Consider the following 19,095-nt stretch of genomic DNA (forward strand, 5'->3'; position numbering starts at 1 on the left):
ATCTGTAAGGTCCATTGCAACCCCTAAATCCTATTGATTCTATGACTTTGTGGGAGGGAGAGCAGCAAAGGTTGGTTTGAGGCATAAGCTTACCTGCTGGATGAACAAATGTCCCTTGTGCCTTGGGGGTTGCTGCAATGCTTCTGATACATCAATTTGGAGAACTTCCATGCATTTTATGACTTGTCATTGATCTCCAAGACTGTTCAGCTTTGTCCCCACCGTTCATACTTGATGTAATAGTTGGAGACAGAAGTCATTACCCACAATTTAATTAGGTCTCTGCGCTGCTGAAAACACTTCGTCCACATCAGAGATGACCAGCACAAGCAGCAAAACTCCTTAATAAGGAGATGCTGAAGCACAGTCATAAATCTGATTGTGTGACTATGAAATGCTAAAGCACAGACAAAAATTGGCCTTGGCTTTGCTCCCTAAAGTGCTCATGACTTCAGACTAAGTAACAGATCAGGCCTGGTTTAAACTGGGGCTCAACAAGGTGCAATTACTGGGCTAAGCAGCTCTCCTTCTCCCATTAAATGTCATCCCTCAGGATGAACCAAATCTTATATTTCCCTTTAAAAACCCTTAATCTTTGCAAGGCTCATCAGAGGAGAAAGGAACCTTCAAACCCTCCCGGGAAAATCCTCTGACTAAATCCATGTGCCTAAGCCAGAGGAACATTTATCCCACTGAAACCAACTATTTTCACAGCTTGAGCAGTTTATCAGCTGAAGTTTAATGTTGACTGTTCCTGCCATGAGTAGGAGGAGCATTAGGGCAGGAAGAATGACACTTTGCAAAGAGTCATTAAATCCTCCTTCAATTACTTATTAAATTACTTTTAATCCATTAAGCTCCAAGAGGTCATGGGAGCAGGAAGAGAGGAGGTCTGGAGAACAGTAAACATGACATATTCAAATGGCACAAAGAACAGTGCAGGCAAGGCAAAACTGCTGCCAGGTGGGTAAAAACAGGGAACAAACCCCAAACAATTCCATTTCTCCAGGCAAAATTACTGAGTTTACCTCCTGTGTGCAAACAGCTTTGACTCCTTTATAGATCTTCCCTGTGCACTGGCACGGGTTACCCAGAGCAGCTGTGGCTGCTCCATCCCTGGGAGTGTTCCAGGCCAGGCTGGATGGGGTTGGAGCACCCTGGGCTGGTGGAAGGTGTCCCTGGGCCATGGCAAGGGTTGGATTTAGGTGAGTTTTAAGGTCTCTTCCATCCCAAACTATTCCATGATTCTTAAAGCCTAAACTGAATTCCTCACACATTTCAAGTCCCCCACAAATCCAAACTCACCCAAGAACATTTCCTTAGAAACCAGAAGTCCCTGACAGAAAGGATCCAGTATTTTCCAGCAGACAAACTGATCTGACTAGCAGATTTATCACCTCGTCAAAGGAGCTGAACTTAATAGTTACACTGGAGGGTTCCAATTATGTGCTTTACTTCTGCTGCATGACAGCAATTTGAACACTCAAATTGCAGCCTGGGAGACAGAATTAGGTAGAGTTTCCTGCTGGGCCAGGACTGGCACAGGGTGGGTGTCTATAAAAGCTGAGGGGACAAGCAATCTCACAGGGCATTTTCCAGAGGAGAAGAGTTGGAGTTATTCTACAACCTCTCAGCCAGCAGGTAACGTGCTCCAACATCCCATATTCCCTTTTTCCTTAGTGTTTACAGATGCTCCTATTAAGAGAAACTTGGGCTAGAAGAGCCTGCAAAGAGCAGTTCCTACAGAGCAGGAACCAACCCAACTCAGCTCATCTGCCAAGCACCAACAGGGACTTGTATATGGAGCCTCTGAGGTCCAGGCATGCCTGAAGCTCTCAAAGGGTGCTCAAAAAGCCTCCTTTAGATCTTCACCCAAATTTGTCAGATGTCAAATCTCTTTCTAATGCGATAATCCACACTTTGAGAGGCTCAAAATTGAAGCTGTGGCTGTCACCCAGGCACGATGGGGGCAGATCACACCTGCAGAGTACATTGCAGGCACAGGGTGGGATTGTTGGGGTGTCCTGAGTTGGACTTCCATGATCCTTGTGGATCCCTTCCAACACAGGATATTCCATGATTCTAGTGATCCAGAAAGCAATTTTTATCATTCTCTAAGCTAAAATTGGAGCTCTAATGCCTTTATGACCAGAGAGATGCTTTTTTTTCTCTTACAGGATGGAGAAGTCCAGGAAGATCTTTACTGGTGTCTTCCTGTTTGTCTTGTCTGTGGGGATCTGCTTGGCTCAACACTGGTCCTATGGCCTGCAGCCAGGAGGGAAAAGGAATGCTAAGGACCTGGTGGAATCATTCCAAGAGGTTGGTTCTAGGCTGGAGAACAACCCTGAGCTGTACAAGGTGCAACCAAACAGAGGTGACAGACACTTTCCTGGGTGTTGTACATCTCTGTCTCTTTGCCCCAGATACAATTGTGTGTATAAGCACACATTTGTTTAGGAAGTGATTGGAAGGAAATTGGGTGAGATGGTATTGACTCCTTGGGACAAAGAACAGCAACCACAGAGCTTTGCAGCCACCTTGAAGGGAGAGATGGAGGTTTGAGGTCCTCATCATCCTCCCCCACGATCTCAGCCAACACTCTGATAGGCTCTTTTATGCCAACATTCATCCACTCCCTTAAAATCTTGGCAACTGGCATGTGGTAAGCAGTGAGATGTCAGCAATGAAATGCCAAAGCACACGTGGAAGGCTCTGACCACCAGTGGTTGTCCCATCCCATCCAAACTTCTCATCTAGCCCCTACTCACTAACTCACTATCCCACGGCAGCACCTGGGGAAGAGGTGAATTTGTGTAGTGAAACAGTTTTCATCTCCATCTATGGCTGAGGTAGAGTTGCTTTGGCAGAGAAATCTCCTTTCCTGAAGGTTCTATCCCTTCCCAATCCAGATTGCACAGGAAATGGCAAGAGCAGAGGAGGTGCAGCAGCCTGACTGGCCTGGCTCATCCCAGCACTCCAGGATCAGAGACCTGCAGGAAGCTGTGGTGAGTAACATGGTTTTCCTTTTATCACTAGGAGAAAACAAAGGGAAAGCACCTGAGGGAAAGGGAAAAAAAGGTGGTGGAGGAGGAAGGTGGGTATGAGTTTAGTCCACATGAGGCAATACTGGCTCTGCCCTTACAGAATCCCAGGATGGTTTGGGTTGGAAAGGACTTAAAGAGCATCTCATTCTGCCCTTTGCCATGGGCAGGGACATCTTCCACTAGCCCATTATCATTCTCAAGGTGTGGACACAGACCCCTCACTATTACCTGCATCATTCCCAAGCCCCTCAGAGCAACAGTCCTAGGACAGGGGCACATTATTCCAGAGCTCCTGGTGCAGCGATGGCATTACTCACCCAATTAACCCCAAAATAAAGTCACTCCACCTTAACACAGACAGTGCAGCATTCACAGCTGCTTAGCTTCAAAGGCTCATGGTGCCAGCTGCAGGATCAGCCAGATGGAAGCTGCTGCTCCCAAGGTCCCCAGGCTGGGAAATGGATTTTCCATTAGATGCTCTAATGCAATGACAGCAGAGGTTTCCCATGCAACCTAAGTGCCATGGAAGAAGTCCTCCCAGGCAAAAATGTGCTCTTTAATTAACAGAGCAACACCTTGATCAGGCCAGATGGTCACCACTCTCTGGGAAGTGTCTCTGAGCTGTTCCAAAGCTCAAACACTCAATCTGGACTTCACATTTGAAGCCAAGACCCAAAGTTTCAAGTACTTCCAGACACTTCAGCCTTTCACTGAGGAGCCTGAATGAGATTCAAACTCAGGCAAAAGAGTGCAGAGCCTGATTTTCATGCAGAAACTATCCCAAATTCCTAAATAAATACTAGTTTAGGTCATCTTTAATCCTATTTGTACTATTTGAACCTATTTGTACTATTTGAACATCCTATTTGAACATACAATGGATTTGTGGTCCAGGACTGACTTCCAACAGCTCTACCTGCAGAGTGAAGAGCCAGGTACACTAACTTAGTACATTTAGGCATTTTTTTTGACTGCAAGAGATTATGTTAGGCAGAAAAAGAGACCAGAATAATCACCAAGATATCTGGAATGAGTCCTTGACTCAGTGGCTCACTGAGGGAGACTTGGTCTGTGTTTGCAGAGCTGAAGGGACAACTCCCACCACATCCTTAGGTTTGTTCCCAAACTTCTTATCTCTTGCTGCTTAATGACACTGAAAACATACCAAACTTGCTCCACACAAAGCTTTTCCAATCTAATACATTCCTGGAGTTGCTACAGGAATATTACGCAGTGAAATGGGAGTGGCTGGAGATGGTTCACCCTATGGAAAAACTGCTCTAATTACCTTCTTCATTTCCTGGAGGAGCTGGGAGCACAAAAACTCACCTAGACAAGACACTTCAGGGAATAAAAGCTCCATATTCAGTTCATCTCTGTCCAAAACAGCTGAGGGCTTCAGCTCTGAGGGGAGCACATAAACAAGGAGGACAATCATCTCCTCTCAAGGAGGAGACACCAGGATGCAACGTAGGAACGTGGTTTCCACCCCAACTGAGGGACAGAGAGTGGTGCCAGGGTGACTATGCCACCCCTTAGTGACCCTTCTCCAAGCTCAGCTTTCTTGTCCCAGGTCTCCTGACCACCTGCTTCAGCTCCCAGAGCCACTCACACACTGCTCATGCTTCTCTCCTGTGCTGCTCTCTACGTGTGGTGCCCACAGCTGTTGGGTTGTGCTCCAAGAGCTGTGGCAGGGCTGGACCTCAAATAGATGTCCTGTTGGTCATACACTTTGGGATAAAAAGGGCCATTCTGAGTGTCAGTTACATTACCCTGGATGATCAGCCCCACAGGCAGGTGGCAGAGGGATTGTGTCAGGACAGATTTATGTCACTCTAATCCTCCTCCCAGAGCAGAGCACAAGAGCATCTGCCTGGCTTGGAAATTCCATCTTCAAAGCTGTTTCTCCTCTCTAAAACAAGTACGTGCTGTGTGTTTGCAGGAAAGGCTGATGGAGGGAGAAGCTGAAAAAAAGAAAGGTTAATCCCCAAAGCCAAATGGAACAACAGACCAAGACCAAGGATTCAAAGCTGTGTTAGCATCAGTTCCTCTTCACGTGGCCTTGGCTTAGCTCATAATGTCAACAAATGTTCTGAAGTTGCATTTAATAGTAGAAAATAACTGTGTAGGTTACCTAGATTCTGTGTAAGAGGCAAAACCCAGTGTGAGGTGGAGCAGCAGCACAGGAGCTGCTTCGTGTCCTGCTCTGGGAGTTTGGATGTGAGTTTTGTTTCACATGCACAGACAAAAACCTCTGTCTGATCTCACTAATCTCTGGATGAAACAGCAACACAACTTTGTTGAAAACTCCGAATAAACTCACTGCTGGAATGTGACTCCCCTTGAACCTCAGGGCTCTGTTTGTGACAGACTTCTCTGTGCTCTTTTCCTGACTGGTTCACTCATAAAGACTACATTTATTTTCAAAAGGTATTTACAAACTTTACAACAGTCAATACACTTTTTAAAAAAAAACAACACCCATGAAAATTTATACACCTTTGCTTTACAGACTTAGGGAATGACATGTCATTTACCCAAAGCTCCTACTCTCCTCAGAGTCAGCTTCGAGCTGTTGGTTTTTTGCTGTTTCAGCTGCAGAGGACTAAAAAAATAGGGGGGAAAAATGTACTTTCAGCCTGCAGAGGTGAGTTTTAATTATACCACCACATCCAGGAACCCCAAAACACAAAAAAAACATGTGCCACATCAGCCAAACTCTCCTGAATTCACCACAGACATGTGCCAAGGTTTCCATGATCAAACTTTTCTACCACCACAGTGAGAAGTGCCATCATCAATCAACACCACTTTGGGGCTGCATTTGGGAGCTGCTGAGGACTTGCACCTCTGTCTTGAAACACAAACCAAAAGACCACGAACCAAACAGGGTCAAGGTGTGCAGAGCTGCATGTCCAGGGGCTTTCAGTGCCTGCCCTGACCCACACAGACCAACACACCATAAACATGATTTTCCACCCCTCTAACCTCCTCAGGGAACCTTCCAGAGTGTCCAACCTGCCCTAAAGGAACTTTAATGAATGTTAATAGGAGCAGAATCAGGTGAACCTTGGGTAGTTTTGAACCTTTTCTGCCATGCAAGCAGTGAAATCACATTATTAATAGTCTATTTTTTCCTGCAGTCCTAGGAAAAGCTCCTCCTGGTGCCCTAGAGAATTTGGTCTGCAACAGGAAATACAAGATAGAGGGAGATGGGTCAGGAATCTGTTAAATTACAGATTTAAACTTAATACTTTCCATTTACAATGCTAAATATAAATAAGGAGAGAAAATCTGAGGCATCAGCACCACAAAGTCACTGTGAATCTAGAGTAAACACTGGGCTGAGGGTGGGGAAGTTATTGGCTACAGAGTCCCAAGAAACCACTGCAGATCCCTTGTGATGTTTTGTGCCGCTGCAGATCACAGAGTGCTCTCCCTGGACTCACTGCCCTTTCCTAATCCAATAATCCACTGAAAGGCAAAGCTGTCTGCTCCTCTCTCCCCCTGCTGTGGATTAAAGCTAAGGGAACTTAGCCCAGCATGACCAATTTTAATTAAAAGCTCCAGAAAACAAGTGTTGAGCAAATTTCTCCAAAGGAAGAAAGACAAGATAAAACCCTCAAAGAGACTAGAAATTCAACACTAGCTTTGAACAGCATTGCTATGGAATGGGATTAGGCTTTGCCTTCTCTGCAGCCTGGATATCTAACTCGGAGATTTGTTTTAGTCCAAGCTAGGAACTGGGTAGGAACACCTCTTTTTGTTCATTTCTGATCATCGTTTAGTGACTGCTCCACTCCCATTTTTAGCCCTTCAGTTTAAAACACATTAGAGACATCTCCAAAAGGATCTGATTTACATGGTAATGTGATTCTCAATTGAAAAACTACGCAGAGACACCTCAGATTGTCTCGGAAAATTCAATCTCAGCACTGAAGTCAGGCAGACACTGCAGCCAAGAGCAGAACACATCAGGGATCTGCTGGGATTTCTCCAACGTGTGGGCACTTAATTCCACCTCATTAAAGCCAGTCAGGCCCCAGGTTTGCTCACACACTTAAATGCCCAATTGCCTTTGAAAATCTGACACACAAATGATTTTTTTTTCTACCACTGGCACAAAGCCCTGAGTCATTCAGGCACAGAACAGAGATTCCACCTTGCAGCTCTGAGCCAGCGATGCTCGGTGGGGTCAGGCAGGAGCTGAAGCCTTCACACCCCTTAGTCACTCACAGGGGTAAGGAAACTGAACACCAGTTTGGGGGTAGTTTGCCCAAAAGCAAGAAGGAGAAGTGGGGAGAGTTTACAGCACTTCAGACTAGAATAAAAGTGATGCTATGAAAGAAAAAAAAAATCAGTCAAATTAAACCCTAAAGGCAATGGAAATGCCCAAAGTATCTTGAATAGGAAAACCTCCTTGCTCTATTCTCTATAGGTGTCAGTTGCTCCAGTTCAGGTGATGCCCACACCAGTCCCCAGCGGGGCAGACAACAAAGGCAGTGAGAGGAGAAGTCTGAGTGGTGCAGAGAGAAAGCCAAGGGGAGGTGTAAGGAACCTGTGAGACAGTGCAGCTGTAAGGCAGAGCACACCTAGAGTTACCACCTTCACTGCTGTCTGAGGCTCCGTAAGCCAAAGCTGAAAATCCAAATGAAAGGCTCTTTAAGCTCAAATTACACCAAGCTCTGAAGTTTCCTCCACTTTTGCAGCACTTGGAGGTGTTACAGCCACCTCCCTCTCACCGCCCCTGACTCTCTAGACTCTCCTGTCTCTAGGTGGGTTAGCACACAGGAACAGCACGGGGCAAAGACAGTAACTGTTCTCACTCCTAGTGCCTGGCAGAGGGAAGAAAAGGAGGGGAGAGAGTAATTAACCACTTACATGCCAAGTACTCTGTTCATAAACTTAGACCCAAAGCTTCTCAAGCTAAAGAGCAAAATGTAAAGGACATCAAAGACAGCTCAGAAATTCTTCCTCCTCCAGTGATCTCTTTGCATAGACTTGTTCCCTCCTCCAGGAAAAAAACCTGCACAAGGTACATCTACAAGTTAAAGTCATTAAAGCAGAATAAAAAGGCTGGAAAACAAGACTCAGAAGTCACTTGGAACCAAAGCACCCAAACCTGACAGTCTGTTTACCCACACAGGCAAACCACTGGCTGGGATTCCTACATGGTCTCCTTTGTTCCCGCTCACTTAGCACAGGAGTTCAAAGCCAACCTGCTCTGGAAAGGAAATGCACCCAGGAACGAGGTAACAGCAGAAGCAGAGAGGGCAAAGGCTCTGAATTAACAATAGGTGCTGTTAAGATGCACTTTCAGACAGCTCAGATAACATCCTGTTGTTCTGCCTAGAGCAAAATTCTCGCCCAAGACAAAAAAGTTCTTGTTGAAGTTGCAGAGGATCCTTTGAGTTCATGTGAGCAGCAGCAGCAGGAAGAAAGTGATTACAAGAGGAGGAAGAAGTGGACAAGAAATGAAAGATAAAAAACCCTGGGGTTTTCCAGTCAAGCAGTGTCTACATCCCAGAACGTAATGTGGCTCTGACATGTCCTACAATGCACCAGGGAGAGGGAGAACCTGGTCAGGGTGTCCAGGAAGGTTTCAGAGCTCTCCCCTGAGAAGCAACAGCCCAGAGACAGCTGGATGTGTGTGCAGCAAACAGGCTGTGCACGGATGTGATGTGACTGCAGTGCAACCTCCACAACGTCTCCAGCCTGGATGTGATGTGAATCCAGGATGACTCTGGGATGAAGGCAATCTGTTTTACAGAGCCAGGCAGGCAGCACAGCAGCTCCTGCAGCCACACCGAAGCCAAACGAATACACAACAACAAAAGAAAGAGAAAATTCGATCTGGAAAAAAAAAAACCCCACACAACCCAAAGTTCCATTGGGTTTGTCTATCCCTGAAAAAAGATTTGCTGGGAAAAAATCTTTCCTTAGGTTTAACAAACTTCCATTTTTCACTAAGGTATAAAACCCATTTAAGTCAGGTGAGCAGAATAACTGCAGTGGCCTCAAACCCAACCCAACAATAATTGTGTTTGCTACTGTGAGCAACATCCTCAGCAAGTGTTTGGTGGCTCTCAGTTTCTACCAGATAATCAGAAGCTAAACAGCAGTTGCATTCAAGCAAAATTATTCCCTAGAAGGAAGAGCTCATGGCAAAATCTTCATCAATACTGATTATAAAATAACCAGGCCACAAGCTGTAACCAAACAGTTCTGCACAGGTTCAGAAATAAACGTGGATCCAAATTCCTCGACTTCCCCTTTAGGATGAGTTTTAAGCAACTCTGAACCCTCCAAACAGTTTGAATCTAAACAAAGCAAATTCCAATGTTACCTGAGTCAAAGGGAACAACAACACGTCATTTTTTGCCTTTCCCTGGCAAACATCAGTGAGAAATAACAGCCAGGACACATTTAGGACAGTTCACTATGCAGAATGGCAGAGCTAAATCCTCTGCCTGAGTGGGTCAAGGGAGAAATCCTTACAAATGAAGGAAACCTCAAACTCAAGTTGCTCTTCTGCTGCAGAAATGTGGCAGCAAGAGGCAGCTGCAGCTCTGGGAGTGAGCCATTAGTGATGCTACACAAAGCTTCACTTATGCAACTTGACAAGGGAAGCGAGCTCTTCACGATGCATCAGCATTGACACAGGCAGTTTGGGGCCATCCTGCTCCACACAGCAGGACTCCAGCGGCGGCTCAGGCCCAGGAATGCTGTGACTCAGGCTCATCTGGTCCAGACATACCCCTGGTATTTGAGTTTTTAGTCACTATGCAACTGTAAGCACAGGCTATTCCTGCAGTGCCACAGCCTTTTCTGCAGGGATCAGAGGGTTTGAAAGACACTGAAAACCAACATCATGTTGTTTTTTTCTCTGTACAAATGCAGAGGCTGATGCTGACACCCAGACAGAGCAGGGAATACAGAACTAAAGAAACATTAAACAGATTATCCCATCCTCCAAGGAAAGAAAAGAGGGCAGTAACCCAAGCAACAGGGAACGAGGTGGTTAATTGGCAACTCTTTCACATGCATCCCAGACATAAATGGCTCCTGAAAGTCTAGTGGCTATTAAAAACCTGAGTGCAAGTACTGCCACAAAGGGCTGCAGGGAAAAGAAAGAGGATTGTCTGGATTTGTGTGAAGTTGCTCAGCCACAGTAAAGGTTACAGCAATTAGCAGACTCGTTTTCCTGAGGTCAGGAAGGACAATTGGGTTTGCACACTCCATCCAACCAGTGCAGCTGGTACCAGTCTGGTCCTGGTGCCAGTGTAGATGGTACCAGTACAGTTCTGGGATCACTGCAGCTGGTACTGATACAGCTCTGGTACCAGTGCAGGTGGCACCAGTACCACCCTGCTGTCACTGCAGCTGGTACCACTATGTCCTGGTATCAATGCAGCTTCTATTCATCTCACATATTCACAGGAGAGACTTTTTACACCCCATTATAAAGCACAAAGATGAAGCTTCATCTCAAGCCCCAGATGAAAGCACCAACCAAGAACATAACATAACCCAGGGAAGAAATCTCAGCTGCTCTGTAGTGTTAAAACCAGTCACATCATAACAAGATACTGGTGAACCTAACATGTCCACCGAGAGTGAGAAACTGCCACCACTGGAGCACAGCAGGTGTAAGGCAGTGTCTGCACTTCATCTCAGACATGTGTGATGATGAGCAGAAAAAAGGCTTCTTGTCCTGCAAACAGTGCTCAGGTCTCTGACTGCAATCAGGAATCTTAGGAGACTGCACATCACACACCAACACCTGACAGCTCAGGAGCTGCTTCACCACGGAGGAATGGCTGGGATGTTTCACTCCAGGCAGGGCTTGGCTGTGCCACAGTGGAAGGATCACAGAGACAGATGTGAAGCTGTAAGGAACTCACATGAAAATGCTGCTGGACACACCTCACCCCGGTGTGGCTTCAGCCCCTGGTGCAAATCACTCCTGGGACAGATTTATACTAGGAGGGAGTTGCTAGAATTGCAGCAGTGGAAAAACTCAGGCCAGACAAGGCTAAGACAGACAGGAATTCCAGGAGAGTGACTTCTACCACGGGTTAGTGTCTCATACTGCACAGGTGAACCAGAGGTTAGGGAACACAGTCACAATATCAGTTCCTTTTGATACTTCCCAAAGAGAACTCGCAAAGGGAGTCAGTGGAATGGCAGGTGAGATCAGCAGTCTGTGGGGTCGGGAATGGGAAAGCAGCCCCTCCACTCCGGGTCTTGCTGTGAGAACAGCAGGGGAAGGTCCTCAGTCCTCACTGCAGTCCTTGTTCCGAGGAGACAACGCTGGATTTCCTGGTTTTGGGGGGTGGAGGGGGAGGTTTGGCTTCACGTCTGCTGGGCAGTGGTGGAGCAACCTGAGAGCATGAAAACACAGCAAAAGAATCTGTTACTGGCAAGTGGAGACATTTTGCTCGACCAAATGAGAAAGCCAAAATGTCCTGACGTTTCTTTCAGGTCCAAATCTTTGAACTCAGCTTCTCAGCACCACATTCAATCCCTGACAGGGCAAACAAGGACACATCCCCAGGAGGGAACAGAAACAGATATGATTTAGTTGCTAAAATATGCTACTGCATAGACTTTCATTGCTTCTGACCTGCAGCCTGACTGTGCCATTTGTTCTTCTGTCCCAGCAAAATGGCAATAAACCCATTTCCTTCAAGGTTTCAAAACTCAACTATTTATATCTTGATGAGCTGCACAAGGAAGGGCCAAAAGAATGTAAAATGCTTCCAAAGGAGAATGGTAAAACTAACACTAGAAGAATGGTAAACCAACCATGAAATCAGAGCAAGTTCTAAATTAAACAAGGCACATCCTTCTTGCCAGCACAAGGGGTTGTAGGATGTGTCTTGCTCCTGCAGAAACCTGCACTGGTGGGTTCTTTCAAGGCTATTTTCAGGGGCATCCTGTGCATCAGTGAGGAGGGAAAGGCCAGGTGAGCAAGAGGTTTGTGTGGCTCACCAATTCTTAGCCAAACCTGTTAAGATTTCAGGACTATTTCAACCAAAGGAGGACAGAGACAACAGCAAAGCAACAAAACCCTTCAGAAAATAGTTTACAACCTCTTTCCAGCCCTTGTGAATTCTCTTCCTCTGGCTGCAAGCCAAGGGCAATGCTGCAAGCCAGAGCATGTTAGTAATTAGTTTCTGTATAAGACTCCAGGGAAGGAAGCTCTTTCATTAATCCCCTTGAACCAGTGACTCCTACAGAATCCCTGGAGCTGGGACAGCCAGTCACACACCACAGCAGCCACACTGGCTGTTTCTATAGTCACAGTTCCAACCAAATGAAGGGCAAAGCACAAAACCTCCTCCTTATCCCATGCTCCAAGGCTTTATGCCAGTGTCACAGCACAGAATTAAGTGTTCAGATGTTTTCCTGTGCTGCCAGAGGTGAAGTATTTAAGGGTGATCATTCTTTACATTCTTTTTGGTTAAATTCCAGTTCATCTCACTAAGGTAACTCCCTAATTCTCTGCAAATTGGGCTGGGGAAGACATCTATCCCTTTCACTTACAAAAGGATGCTTCCTAATTGGGCTTGGGAAGACATCCATCCCTCTCACAACCACAGGAGGATGTTTTCAGCTCACCCACTGGTGAGCAACGACAGTCTGGGATCAGAACCACCTTCATTTCAGGGGCAGGAGAAATAATTCCAACACAAGTACCAGAGTATTGGCACATCAGGGATTCCAAATAGCTTGCAGACAGCACAATGTGAGAGAGCATCAGTGATACAGCATTAAAAAAGTGGCAATTTGATGTTCCTAGAAGAAAACCACTTGATGGAATTGAGGCAGAGGCTGTGGCTAGGGCAGTGTTTAATGAAAGACAGTGCTCTGGTCTAGTTGCCATGGTGGTGTTAGATCCTAGGTTGGATTTGATGATCTCAGAGGTCTTTTCCAACCTTAATGATTCTGTGATTCTCTAATAAAGACTCAAATCACTAATGCCATACAAAAAAGAGATTCTTCTGAACTGAGGACTCAAAGGGAATTTATCACCTCTGAAAATGTGAGAATTTTTCTCTCCTTCTTTTTCAGGCCCAAATTCTTGCACTGTTTTACACTGATGATGGTTTTGAAACCTTTTGCTCATGTTGCTTGTTTGTTTTCAGTCTCTCTTCCCACCCCCACACAGTTTGCCTGACCAAGGACAACAGAACTCCTACTTGGAAAAATAGACTGTTAAGGGGTTGGAATGGACCTTAGGTATCATCTAGTCCCTTTTTAGTTAGGGAAATAAAAACAGACAGCAATCCATAGCCTTCTCTCGAAGCAAAAAAACTTCTTTTGTGGTTTCAGGGAGTGAACTAGTGAAATGATTAGACAAGTTTGAGGCAGCACCACCCTAGAAGCAGCTTGGAAAATCCCACCGATGCCTCCTTCTCTAAAGCTGTTTTCCAAAATCCTGTCAGCTCTCATTTCCTCACCTCCACAGAATTCCTGGGGTTGCTGTTCTCATAAGGTTTGCTTTTGGGTGGAGGAGGAGGTGGAGTTGCCAACCCATCAGCTTGCAAAGAGGGAAAACCTAGAAGCAACAACAAGAAAAGCCTTTAAAATAGGTGGAAAAGGAACAGGAAATGGGATAGAATTTGAAGGTGGATTTATTTAGCATCTTGTGTTTTCCATCTGCTAACAGTTCTCTGGCTTAGCATCTGAACCTGACTGGGTATGTTGGACTCACAGTTGTATCTCCCTCAAGTTCCAAATGCCCAGAAGAGTTTTATCTTCACCAAATGGCTCTGAGCTTCTGTGAGACCTCCACGCCTGAGAGAGCACAAATCTGCATCCATTAGCACATCTGCAGTGTTCACTGGGGTCTCCCTTCAGCTTCAGCCTCCACCTGAGAATTCACTTTGATTCTAACTGCAGCCGATGGAGGAGAGAAGTACCCAAACTTCAGAAGGATTCCTGGCCTGCTCCTAATGGCAGTGAAACCCCCTGGGCTAAGGGGAAGAGTGAGGTCTCACATTCCTTTACTGATGTTTCTTCCTAGACTATTCCTGCCTTGGTTTGTGTTTCTAGGTGGCTCTGAACTCCATATATGATGTGCATAGACATATATGTGTATAAGGTTTTAATCCCCTCACAACAATTTTATCCTGGTTTAGTTCATTACCTACAGTGGATTCTGTATTTATATCCACTCATGAACTTCTGTTCCTTTACAAACCTGAGTGGGGTGAGAAATGCCACAGGAAGGAAACTGTCAGGGTGACACTGCACAGGGATTTTTTTTCCTTAAGCCATATTTAAATGTTGCCTCAGAATTAACTACAGAACTTACTGGACATTCATTGGAGGCTTTTTTCCCCCCTTCTTTCCCCCCTTCTCTATGGATCTCAAATGATGTTTTTGTAACTTGTGCACAAATCATTCCTTTTGCTAATTCATCCATATAAATTCCATCTCTTTCAGATGTAACATTCCCCAGCTGAGTTCCCAACCTGCACAGCAAGTTCTCCTAGAGTTGCTTTGCTACGTAATTGATGGGAGTTTGTTCATTAATTAACAAAACCTTCAGGGCTTGCCCAGGAAATGTAACCACTGAGCTGATCAGATATACCACACACTGCATAGTGCAGGTCCAGCCTGTAGGTTCACAGGAGATGCTCTCCTAGACCTGACCTGATCACCTACACTCTCTGCATGGGATGTTCTCCTTGAGATTTAGTAGACCTTCCCACAAGTCATAGAACCATGGAATGGTCTGGGTTGGAAGGATCTCAAAGATCATCTTGTTTATCCCTGCCATGGGCAGGGACACCTTCCACCAGCCCAGGCTGCTCCAGGCCCCATCCAACTTGGCCTGGAACACTCCCAGGGATGGAGCAGCCACAGCTGCTCTGGGCACCCTGTGCCAGAGCCTCAGCACCTCACAGAGAGGAATTCCTTCCCAATATCCCATCTATCCCTGCCCTCTAGCAGTGGGAAACCATTCCCTGTGTCCTGTCCCTCCAGGCCCTTGGAAATAGTCTCTCTGTATCTTTCTTGTAGCTCCTTCAGGTACTGGAAGGTGCAATTAGGTCACATACAAGTCAACATGGGAGAAAACAAGAAAGAAATTCAAACAAGGAAGAAGTGTTGTCTGGAATTCCTCTGACACACTCATTTGAACAAGTGATGTGTAAGTCACAAATACGATCCTAGATAACACTGCCAAATTCTGCTATCTGACAAAAACCTCTACAAACATTAACAGCTCAGAGTCACTTTCTGTGATTTAATTCAGAGCAGTCCCTCCCTCCCTCTGCCCCTCCCTCCCCAGTGAGATTACCTCAGCAAATACAGAGAAATTTCTCTATTATTCCTCCAAAAGAACTTACTTTGAGTCCTTGGCGTCTTGGGGGTGATGGGTGGTGGGCTACAAGTGGACTGCTGGAGCGAAGAGCCCTGAAGCAAAGTCAGTCTGTTGTCTCCTAACTGAAGACTCTTTGGCCTTTGTGCTTTTCCTGATGTGCCCTGGTTGGAAGAGAGAGCAAACCCTTCAGAAGTCAGGCAGGTTGCAGCAGGGAATCAGAGCTGTCACAGAGGCATCACTGTGCTCCACAAAAGCCAGGCAGGAGAGAGAAAGGTGCACTCAGGTGAAACAGGAGTGAAACCTCTGTGCTGCCTCAGCTGTGGCACAAGGCACATGCTGTGCTCCTAGGACACAGTCAGTTTTCTCTGGGACCTCACTAGGTAGCAAGAGCAAAGTGGTTTTAATGACCTTAAAGGATTAATTAAGGCCGAGGAACTGCTGCAGTTCTGTGAGCACATTTTAGAGGGTTTTGGGGGTGAATCTTTCCAAGTAAAAGAGAGAGAATTCTGGGTGCAGGACAGGGTGTGGTATCATCCAGCTCCTTAGGGCTATGAAATGTCTATTTTAGGCTTTACAGAGCAAACTTCTTGCATCTGGGGCTCAAGAGATGCTGTTTCAGCTCCTTCATGTCATGTGTCCTCTGTGCTCTTCACTCCAACCAAGAGGCCACCTGAGTATGGTCCCAAGAGTCCAGTGCATGGATATGCAGGTCCTTTTAAATAGCAGCTGATTGTTTTCCAGAGCAGGCTGCCACTTCCACGGGTAATTAAACTCACTGGGCTCTTTTAGAGCTCAATTCTCCATCGCTGAGCAGTCCAGGCTTTCTCTTCTCACAGAAGGGACCACACACCGGTGAACATAAAACCTATAAAGTCCAAAGCTGCTGTACACACAGCAAGTCTTTGCTTCCCTTTGGTTTTCCAGCTCCCAAGCAGCTTAGTCAAGATCTGTATGAAATCAGTCAGTCCAATTCCTGCACTGTACTCTGCAGCCATAGAACAGAGCAGATATAAATGCAGCTTTCCCTGTGCTCTGCAATGCTCTCCAGCAGGGCTGGAATCCCTGACTGCTCACTGCCTTCAGTGAGCTGAGCACACATGGAATTTGCCCTCAGAGATACACCAGGGAGAAGGGAAGGAGGGTGTTGTGTTTGCATCTCTCTGCAAGGCAAAGTCTTGGACAGACATTCCCAGCAAACTGCTCAGTACAAATGGGTTTTATCCCAGATACTTTTTCCTCCGTAGTTTTACTTACAGCTGACATCAGTGTTTGAGGGTTACACTCACTTAACTCAACAGCAGCTCTTCCAGAGGCAGAGGGCCAGGCCCCCCAAGCCACTGACATTTACAAGCCCCAATTTTCCTGGACTGGAAAGCTTATCCATACCCAATGCCATGATCCTAGAGACACAGTTCCCCTGCTTACAAACATCCTGCAGCCTCCAAGTGCTGGCAGCTTTGCTCAGGTTTGATGAGAGTTCCTGCACATACATCAGCATGACCTGTTCCTGCCAGACTCAGTTGAGAACTTGGGAGAGAAAGGGAAATAGAAGAACTCATGTTTTCTCATTACTTACACAGCTTGTGCTAAGGCAGATTAGTATCACCAGCTGAAATGCTCAGGTGCCCAATTCTCTCAGACTCTGACAGTGTAACACAGTCTTTGCATCCATCAGGATAATACTCTGAGGTCATACAACTCTACCTGTGGGTTGAAACTTATCCATGTGCATTGAGTGATCACTCTCAGTCCCACAGTCAACCTTAACAGCCTCCAAAATATTCCTCATTACAACCTCCTGTGGGGGCAGAGATTCTCTTATGCAAATCACCTGCTCAAGGAATAAACCCTCTGCCCTCACACAGGAGATCACAGCCTGGAAGGATCAGGTTTGCAGAGTCCCAAGCTGGTGACCTAACCAGCATCCTTTCTCAACTCCCCCATCTATCAAACTGACCTTCACCTCCCAGCACATTTGATTTGTGCAGTGATGCTGACTGAGAGCAGCTGAACATTTGGCTTGGCAGCTGGATCTCTGCCTGGGCTAGCAGGGTCTGCTTGCTCCAACCAAAACAGAACAGCTCTACACGGTGCTGAGAGCATCATGAGGCCTCTGCTCTGACACAAAACAAGGGCACTGAGCACCTAGGTGAACTATCAGTGCCTTCTGCTTCCAGCTTGTACCTCCAGCCAAACTGCACTTGGGGCTGTGACATGAATTTTCCAAATCCAAAGGAATTACTCAGATGACCAAGGGTTCTGCTATGTGAACCCCTCCCACTATTTAATGCAGTTCCCACTGACCAGCAATGAAAGTAATGGAAACTCTCAGATCTCCTGCTGGGGACTTCACTACTGCTGGCATTATGATTTCCTTACCATTTTGGAAGTCAGTTCTGTTTCTGGCTCCCTCTCCACAATAACCTGAGACTTGCTAATGCTCCACTCCTTCCTCTTGCCTTTGCTAATCCTGTTATCACCATCCTCTTTCATGGGCACATCCTCAGGTCTGGAAGATGCTGAGGTCCTTCTCTCCAAGAGAGGCTCCAGGATAGATCTGTGGCCCAAAAGAGTGAAAAAACATGAGTCCATCAGACATTTAAAACACTGCTAGTTAAAAAACCTTAGTTAGTGAAAAGCCTCAGATCCCTCAGTTCGCAGAAGAGATTATTGTGCAAAACTGAGTTACGATTATGGATTTTTCAGTGAGATTTTAGCTCAGTTACCCCAGAAACTCTAAGTATTGTATCTTCTGCCCAAGGTAAAGTGCTTGCAGAGGGAGTCAGAACTGCAGTTTAGGCTGAGCTGTGCCACTGAGTCTGCTGAGTGTCCCTGATCAACTCACTTAAACTCTCTGGTTAGCACAGGTGTAAATTAAATGCACACAGAAGTAACACCAGGAAACATTTCCATGTGTGGCAGGTCTAATGCCATGGATGCAGCTGCAAACAGGGTGTAACAACTACTGTGTGACTTATGTGCCTCTTTGCTGAGCACACCAAAATCAACCTCTCCGTAGTATCTTACACCTCTGTTTTCCTGGGAAAGAGGGTGGATCTGAAATACACTCTGCATCCCTCTCCAGGGTCATGTGGATAACTGGGCCTCCTGAGACAGCAGGTGTGGGTCCAATTCCCACAACCATCCGTGCTCCACACTCCCTATAAATGTAATAACATTGCCCTTCATTAAAGGATTCAATGCCTAAGTATTACCACGGAATAAATCTTTTAAGAGTAACTAATCCTGGCAAAGTCATATTCCCACTCTTGTGGAACCCATGCAAGGCTGGTACTGACCCATCTGAGCCTGGTCTGGAGGAGGTGCTGTCAGATGAGGTGGAGGACGTGGAGACCACAGAAGAGGCCACAGAGGTGACTGAGAGCCGCCTGAGCGTGGAGGACATGATGTAGGGCAGCACCACAGAGCCTGACCTGCTTGGCTTCCTCTCAGTGAGGGAGGGAGGCTGCAAAAACACACAGGAGAAATCATGTGCCAGTGAGGATTGGTGTCCCTCAGGGGTCGATGCCGGGGCCAACACTTTTCAACATCTTTGTCAGTGACACAGACAGGGGATTGAGTGCACCCTCCGCAGGTTCGCTGACCATACCAAGTGTGTGGGGCAATCACAGCTGGAGGGAAGGGATGGGACATCCAGAGGGACCTTGACAGGCTTGAGAGGTGGAACAATGCAAACCTCATGGAGTTCAACAA

General features: G+C 46.3%; 2 protein-coding genes across 2 annotated transcripts in view; one reads left to right on the plus strand and one right to left on the minus strand.

Annotated features, from left to right (window-relative positions):
* The first annotated feature begins 2,178 nt into the window (after positions 1–2,178).
* On the plus strand, positions 2,179–5,028 carry GNRH1 (gonadotropin-releasing hormone 1 (luteinizing-releasing hormone)). Its single transcript, XM_009084924.1, has 3 exons — positions 2,179–2,319; positions 2,910–3,005; positions 4,987–5,028. Exons 1-3 carry the CDS (start codon positions 2,179–2,181, stop codon positions 5,026–5,028), a joined length of 279 nt encoding a protein of 92 aa, XP_009083172.1.
* A 6,298-nt stretch (positions 5,029–11,326) lies between these two features.
* The window catches only part of DOCK5 (dedicator of cytokinesis 5), a gene marked incomplete at its 5' end in the record, with an annotated part of 21,315 nt that continues 13,546 nt past the window's right edge, over positions 11,327–19,095 (minus strand). The window contains 5 exons of the mRNA XM_009084925.1: positions 11,327–11,428; positions 13,511–13,608; positions 15,407–15,542; positions 17,761–17,938; positions 18,681–18,847. Coding sequence (XP_009083173.1) covers positions 11,327–11,428; positions 13,511–13,608; positions 15,407–15,542; positions 17,761–17,938; positions 18,681–18,847 — 681 coding nt within the window. The remainder of the gene's footprint in view (positions 11,429–13,510; positions 13,609–15,406; positions 15,543–17,760; positions 17,939–18,680; positions 18,848–19,095) is intronic.

The sequence above is a fragment of the Acanthisitta chloris genome, unplaced genomic scaffold, assembly GCF_000695815.1.
Source record: "Acanthisitta chloris isolate BGI_N310 unplaced genomic scaffold, ASM69581v1 scaffold17211, whole genome shotgun sequence".
Taxonomy (NCBI): Eukaryota; Metazoa; Chordata; class Aves; order Passeriformes; family Acanthisittidae; genus Acanthisitta; species Acanthisitta chloris.

Excerpts from the sequence above, each read along its gene's own strand:
- GNRH1 (XM_009084924.1), top strand. The coding sequence starts at position 2,179 with ATGGAGAAGTCCAGGAAGATCTTTACTGGTGTCTTCCTGTTTGTCTTG. Across the intron at positions 2,320-2,909 it reads TGGTGGAATCATTCCAAGAG|ATTGCACAGGAAATGGCAAG; the intron begins GTTGGTTCTAGG and ends TTCCCAATCCAG. Across the intron at positions 3,006-4,986 it reads GAGACCTGCAGGAAGCTGTG|GAAAGGCTGATGGAGGGAGA; the intron begins GTGAGTAACATG and ends GTGTGTTTGCAG.